At 41.9% G+C, this 7,870-nt stretch overlaps 1 protein-coding gene across 1 annotated transcript; it reads left to right on the top strand.

Moving 5' to 3' along the window:
• The first annotated feature begins 3,918 nt into the window (after window positions 1-3,918).
• Window positions 3,919-7,408, top strand: LOC147217348 (visual system homeobox 2). The gene is made up of 6 exons (XM_086176232.1): window positions 3,919-4,167; window positions 4,617-4,710; window positions 4,914-5,461; window positions 5,959-6,116; window positions 6,989-7,197; window positions 7,249-7,408. Exons 3-6 carry the CDS (start codon window positions 5,227-5,229, stop codon window positions 7,406-7,408), a joined length of 762 nt encoding a protein of 253 aa, XP_086032358.1. The 5' UTR covers window positions 3,919-4,167; window positions 4,617-4,710; window positions 4,914-5,226.
• The last annotated feature ends 462 nt before the right edge of the window (window positions 7,409-7,870 follow it).

Below are 7,870 nucleotides of genomic sequence, written 5' to 3'. Positions count from 1 at the left end.
TACTTCATAACCGCCTGGATGGAAATATTCTTGCATCAGATGAAGACCAGGAAGCAACCCCACCATACTAACAGCATCATTCTGAGATGCTACTATGTTATCCTCCACATTAGCATTAGTGACCAAATGGAATATGACCCATTGGCAGCCAAGCCAATGGAAGCACATTTTCTTGATTAACATTGTGTTTAAACAGTTTTTTTTTTTTAAATCTAATTATCACATAGTGTACCTTTAGTACCATTTTATTGTGTAAACTAAAGACATAATGAAAGCTACATACACATAGGGAATTAATTAAAGCGTCTGAGCCATTACAATGCCTTCAAATCCCATTTAATGAATATGTATTCACACATCCATTCCTATAATTAACTTGTTCATATGTAAACCAATCATGCCCTGCATAATGTGCTCTTCACCTGCTGAGCTCCAACTGCTGATGTGTTAATTGCACCTGTATGGTGTCCTATAACTAGCGCTGTTTATGGTTATCCATCAACTCACTACGCGCGTCTTGACAGCCTGGGCTCTTGGTCGGGCGCCAGCCTCCCATTGGCTGGGCAGCAGTGAGGCGGAACAGAGATGAGTGACAGTTTACTAAGTGGTAGGAGGAAGGGCAGGGGATGGCCTGTTGCTGGAAAGTCTGACGGATCACTGACAAGTTAACAACCCTCTGCCATCATACCGGTCTGGATGCCCTCGATGGCATGACGAACGATCCCTTTTTTGGAAGAGCATCAGGAACTGGCATTGTGGTCATCATGAGTGTGTTTCTGAAGGTGCACACATGGATGAAAGTTGCTCTCCCTCTGAGTGGACTGACTGAGCGGCGAGCAGGAATGCGACCAGCGCAGAGTAGCTGTTGTCTCAACTATAGGAGGGGCCCCGATGTGCCACTACCTGCCCATGCACATCTGTCTGCTCTCCGTCTTCCTCTCAATGGCATCTTCGCCTTAGATCATCTCCTCTTGCTCCTCGCTTGAGTTGCGTTTGGCTCGCATGGAAAAAATGCAGACCGTTTCGCGCCTCTCCTCCTTCGCACTTTGATGTCTCAAGTGTGATTGCTGTTGGATTGTAGCTGCTTTCCCTTGAAGGTTTTGACATGAAAAGCAGGCTGGGCTCTCAGGTTGATCCCGCGGCCAGTGATCCAGGACTAAAACAATCAGCCTGCTCACCGTGGTATACGATTACCAGGGGAGAGTGAGGCATCAAGCATAGGGGCTTCCTCGGGGGATTGAATACACTCTTCCTCAAAGTTACAGTTTTACACGCATTGATTGAATTATCCCAATCCGCATTCCTTCTTAATAGATTTCATTTTGAGTTTTTCCCAGGTAGTTGATGTTAAAATACATATGGAGGCTACTGAAGGATACATTAGTAGTGTTTGCACAGTGATGGACAACTGAGATTCAGCATTTGTTGAATGAATTAACAAAAAAATGAGGTTAGTAAATGCAGTAAAGACCAGCTCTGTCTGCTTGTATGAAAATGTGACATGTCATTAACATCCGAGGCATAAGAGACAGCCCTTAAGCTTCACTTACACTTTCATTAAATATTGATTTTATCAGCACACACTGCTGCTCCGTCTTGCAAATTACACCAGATATATTCCCATGACATCGTAATTGATGATTATCATCCATCTTCACGTGGCATTTGGCAGAACTCTTGTTTTATGAGCTAAAGTGCCATTGTATTCGATGGGAGAGAATAATAATGTGCGATGTTCACAGTCTCCATTATGTCAGATGGTATCTTATTGCATCAAGGGCAGGATTTGATAGTTTGTACGGTTCAGCAAAGTCTGATAGAAAAAAATAAAATACCCTGAATTATATAAGCACATTTAAAATGATTTTTGTGGAAACCCTCTCCTAAAATTTAAAGCGGTCATCTGTGAAAGGTAAGAATCAAATCTAGGGAGATAGAAGAAAGCATTACGAAGCCAAAATATTGAGATAATTAGTTGCTTTTACATTTTAAAAAAATCTCACGATCATCACTTTGATACTTTAATGCCGAAATTGATTCTTTTTATTTTTTAGTCTGTTTGATTCAAGTTTTGTATTTGTACAGGAACATGTTGGGGCAATCACTTTCACGTAACTGTATTTAAGTTTCTTTTAACACCCCCCCCCCCCAAAAAAAAAAAGAATTTACATTTCATCTAATTTTCAAGTGATTTCATCACTCCCCCCCCCATTTTGCATCGTAGAAATGCAAGCTCATACAAGTCCATTACAAGTTGAAGCCATTTGAAAGAGCCCCCCGCTGCTAAAGCCCCCAGATAATACACATTCTATTTCTGCTGTTGAGGCTCCACTAATGATACAATGATTGTCATTTTGACTGTGGGTCTCCGCTGTCACCTTGTCATCCAGGGGGCTTGAAATACCTGAGAGAGGAATAAAGCGCGGCATTAGCCGTCACTATTGTTTTCTTAATGCCTCCTTCAATTATACCCAAGCAGCTCTCCTGAGCGGCGATTGTCAGAACCTCCCCCGCTGGTTTTTCACCAATTTTGTCCCTGATTATCTGGATCAATAGGCATTAAGAGGACACAGGAACAGAAAGACAGTAGTTAGGGGGCAGGGGGAAAGGGGTCTACTTTCAGACAGACCAGAAATCCCCGTAACTACCCGTGTGACGGGGACAAACGGAGATGGCTATTCAGTCGTCAGTCCCACCACACACGGTGTTTATTTAGCCGCAGCTCAAACCAGACACTTTTAATCTATTTTCCTTTTTTTTTGTCTTCCCCCCTGCAGTTCGCAAACCCAAGAATTTGGGTTTGCACACACAAGCACGCACATGCACAAAGTTTCGACTTTATTTGCGTGTCCAAATTGTGTTTGAAATGCAGTCTGTTTTTTCTTTCAAATTCAATTTATTTTTTAACATGACAGGAATTGGAAGTATGGAAGAAAGTTGATTTCTTTCCTTTTCTATCTTTTTTTTTTTTCTCCATTTAATCTGTATTTTCTGCTTCACCGGGAGCTTTAAGGAAATCCTAATCAGTCAAAACCTGACCTCTCGAGCTCAGGAAAGGAATTAATCTGCTGTTTGAACAGGTGCAGATGAAAGCGGCCACAGGTGAGAGAGTCACAGTCCCAGCTCCGAGCAGAGCAATGACCATCATGTGACTCACCTCCACTCTGGCCAGCTGCGTCCTGACGACTCTTCCATCTGATCAAAGCTTCCTAAGCCCGCCGCTTCAGCGGTGACAACGCTGACAGGGGAATGTTTTCACTGCCGCCCGAGCCGATGAGCAGTCGGCGGGATGTGTTGTTAGGTGATATGTATCTTTGGATTAATTGGCACACCTGTGTATAATTCCCATAGACACCCAGGCTGATCATCTCATCAGAGATCCATCAGCGCTAAGCTACAGCTGGCACGCTCAAAGAAGGAGAGTGGTAATAATCTTCCTGTCGAGGCTGTTAATGTGTTGATGTGCTTTAATCTAAGATGGAAAAATCCCATAAGTGTTTGGGAACACTCTGACTACCGTTGACATACTTTGCAATGACGGACTACCTCACCGCTTACCGTCAGCAGTCCAACGAAACACGATGTAATTGTGAAGAGGCCAATATTACAGCTTTTGGCAAATTATTTTTAAAATGTAACAACTAGAGCTTTTACTTTGAGGGCCTCAACCGGGAAACAGCTGTTTTCCAGCCGTCCCGAGGCAGGTGATGTAAAATCCTTACAGAATAAAGCAGGATTGGCACGAGAATCTTCTTTCAGGTAAACAACAAAACCTTTTGGCCAGGAATGCCAACATAGTCAACACAAATGGAGCTTAGAGGAATCACTTTGCTGTACCGGCCTGTGAATGTCTGGTGATTATTCATTTTTACCCGATAACACCGCAACTTACATTTCAGGCCGGCCTGAAATTTTGGGGCTGATATCAGTGTTTAATTGTTGGTCAAAATATGCTTTGCACACTGTGCAGAGTGAACCTATGATATTTTTCAGGAAAAACATTCTCAATTTAATTTTTGTGTGTTAAAATTTTGTTTAGATTCAAATCATGTCTTTTGTAATAGATGTTCTCAGTGTTTTTTTTTTTTAAGAGGAGCAGGGATTTTTGGGCAATTAAGTTCCTTAAAGCTGAAATATGCAAAATTATGGGCAGAGCAAGCCACAAATGTAAGTATATATATATGTGTCTGTTTGTATGAGTATGTGTATAAATGTGTGTGTATATATATTGAGCAATATAATGATAGTAATGATAATGACACAGTAACTCATTGTGGCCACACTTGTAATTTATGGTTAATAATAACAGCCACCGATAATTTACAGAAACTTTACAGACTCAACATAAGCATTGACTAATGTAGAGGGTGAATTTGGGAATGAGTGAACTGGTGCTGTCTTTTTAAAGCAGGGATATGTTCTATTACTCTGTAACTGCACAGTTGTTTAAGATCAGTTAAAGCAAGTTTAAAAAAGGACACTGAATCAACAATGAACATTTCTTTTTTTTGATAATTTTGTTTCCAATATGATGACTGCTCTGCAGCTTTAAAGTGTGTTTATTCTAAATCCTTCGGCTCAACATCTATCACCTTTGTCCCGCTTCTGTCTGACAGGACTTTCATTGACAGCCCTTCGGGGACTTATCAGACTCCTCATCTGAAAGAAAAAAGAAAAAAAGGGAGGAATTTCGAGTGTTCTTATCAAAACGTATGTGTCCCAACAATCGTTCTTCCAAAACTGTGGTTTCAAAAAGTCGTCAAGGGGGGATTGAGCATTGAATTCCCTCCTGTCCAAGAGATTGTGGGCCACATTTTGGGAAAATACACCAAACACTGATGAACTCATGTTGTAAATTGACTGAAAGATTGATTTGGATTATTTCTTTGTTTTAATTCTGTCATTAATGTCAGCGTCACGTGACAGCTAGAGGGAGGGAAGACGATTGGATGAGAAACAAGGTGGGGCCACCTCCAAAAGTCAAGCCTCACCTTTACCTTATACCTGCACTGAGCCTCTCATATAGAGTTGCTGTAACAGTCAACTGGACAGTTGAGTGCACCTTTCAGACAAGTCTTTTTGATTTATTTCTTTTCTTTTTTTTTTCTTTTTTTTTTGCTGAAAACTCTGGGATGCGCTTTACCGTCCCGCCAGCATCCCTGTAGGACAAGGCCTGAACTTCTTCAGGGGTCTGACACTTAATATTGGACCGTTAGAAGCTCGGACATGTTTGGCCCGGGGCAGCTGGTATCCACTCTCCTGCCTGCAGTTTTCCATTCACCTGCAGCTCAGTTTTTCTCCGCTTTTCCGGCCCGATTGGGCTCTCAACCCCAGATTCTGATCCCGGGGCCCTTCATCAGCTATGAATCTTTCCGGAGCTATCTGCAGCCGGAGCCATGCAAGGAGGCGTTGTTCCTGGCCACGCAGCAAGTCAGTATGGGGCCACTTGCAGAGGGCATAGGTGAGTTCTCAGCTGTTTGGCCCGAGGGTCAGGTCAGCCTCTGATGTTAATTTGTTGGCTATCTTTTACCGAATAAACATTTTTATCTATGTATGATCATGCCACATGTTATTTTGCTATATTAATTTCAACCTCCAAAATGCTACTTATGGACCCTCCGTCACATCTCCTCCCAAGTGTGTGTCCTCATCCTTTTTTTTTTTGGAGGAATTTGACAATTTAAGAACAGTCTCTGTATCCAGATGGCAAAGCCACAGGGGACGAATCTGATATTGTGCTCTTTAAATAAAACTTGAGTAGGACAGTCACTGAGCACCATCTGATCGCAATGTAAATGTTTACAAAAGATTGGCTAACTGCTCGTAACTAACAATCAATTATCAAGCACTGTTAAAGTGGGGCTAATGATTGCCGTGCTAATTATCCAATCTAGAGCCATTAGTTCCTTGTCACCCGTTGGCGACTGTGTAATTGCTGCTTGCACTTGTGATTTCCAGACGAACAGAGGCCAGTGAAACAGCGTCGCGCACGGGCCAACTACAGCAGCTGGCAGTTAGAAGAGCTGGAGAAGGCCTTCGAGACCACCCACTATCCCGACATCTTCATGAGGGAAGCTCTGGCTCTCAGGCTGGACCTCATTGAGGCCAGGGTGCAGGTAGTTTGCTCGGCAGACATTCTGGCTTCCCGATGCAATGATATTAATTTGCTGTAAAGTGAGAAAATTAAGCTCTTTAAGCCTCTTCTGTGGGTCCATCTGAGTCAGCATATGGTATCACTTAAATTCCAACAACTACCACAATTATTACCACCACTGCTACAGCTCAATACTACTACAACTACTACTACTTCTACTAATAATAATGATAATAAAGCAGTTATTATTACTATTCATAATAAAGTTCAAAGGTGGAATGATGATATAATAGAATATGAAACGTAGGAAAGAGGGGAAAATCATTCCATTATTAATGTGTCACTCGGGGAAAGTCATCATGTAATATACTTAACTTTAAAGAATACCTCGTTTAGCTTTTTAAACTGAATCTGTGCTACAGGCTTTGAGCCAAACCTTTAAAGCTGTTATCATGTTAGTAAGGAATGTTTTATTGGTCAAAAACTCCCTTTCAATGAAAAATTTATTATTTTTTCTATTTATTTCTTTGTCACAAATTAAACATGTTTTTTGCAGCCACAATCTAGAGAACCGTAATATAAATATTATTAAATATTATTTCACCTTTTTTGCTTTCATATTTTTTCTTTCTTACTTTATTTCATAATTTTTTGTTTATTTGTGTGGTTTCTGAACACTTTGGACAATCCATGAAAGGGCTTAATAGCACCAGTCAGGCAGGATGGCGACGCACCTATTTTTGATAAACACATGAATGGACTTGAACCATATCTGTAATGTTGTGCTGAAAGTATAATGTAGATATACAGTTTGTCGTGTCATATGTATATACAATAGTGTGGCGTGTGTTTATTTATGCTGATCTGTCCCTGACATTTAAAATCCTTTTACAGGTTTGGTTTCAAAATCGCCGTGCAAAGATGAGGCGGCAGCTGAAACTCCAGAGCCAGCACTCAGGGGCCTTTGTGAAAAAAGACAGCGAAGCACTTTCTGACCCCGGGAGCGTGGCTTTAACACAGCGCTCGGAGGGTTCGGACGGCGAGCACTGGGAGAGAAGACGGGAGGGAGAGGGCTATCCGTGGACAAAAGCTGCGAGTGCCACGCTGAGCATGCACGTGCAGCCCACCATCCGGAGGTCGGGGCAGTGGGAGAGACCGCAGGGCCCGAGCTCAGAGGAGCTCCGTTCCTGCAGTATCGCCAAGCTACGGGCCAAAGCCAGAGAACACCAGGCCGAGATCCACTGCACCGTACATACGTCAGGAGGTGACACACTGTCACAAACACAGGAAACTGACGCTGTGCACAGTGACTGATTCCTTTTCCTTTTTCCTGTTTGTACAGATAATCATATCAAAGATGCAGGCACATAGTAACAGGCATCATAAAACATTTGACAGAACTAACATCTATATATAGTCTGGTTTAAGTGAATATATCTTGTAAAATGAAGTATTAACACAACTGTATGTTTTTAAAGGTGAATGAATGACTCGTGTGATGCTCAAAAGTGCATTCTTAATAGCATTGTATTCAACTTGACCTTTTTATGAATTTATACAAAAGCTTGACTTACTAACGTTATGTATCATCGCTGATTTCTACTTTTTCATTGGTTTTTTGGGAAACTATTATTATTCATTGGTTACCCTCGTTTTGGTCACAATTCAGCAGCAAGTGGGAGCACAACGGAGCAGGTCCAAAGTCAGATGATTTCTTGATCATTTCCATCATGATGAGTGCATCCCTGACCTCTCAGGTTACTTCCACAGACGGGC

The sequence above is a fragment of the Fistularia commersonii genome, chromosome 28 (genome assembly GCF_037954325.1).
Source record: "Fistularia commersonii isolate RoL2024-O1a breed Wild chromosome 28, RoL_Fcom_v1.0, whole genome shotgun sequence".
Lineage (NCBI taxonomy): Eukaryota > Metazoa > Chordata > Actinopteri > Syngnathiformes > Fistulariidae > Fistularia > Fistularia commersonii.
Note: the sequence above shows the minus strand (reverse complement) of the source record. Positions and strands in the feature narration are given on the sequence as shown.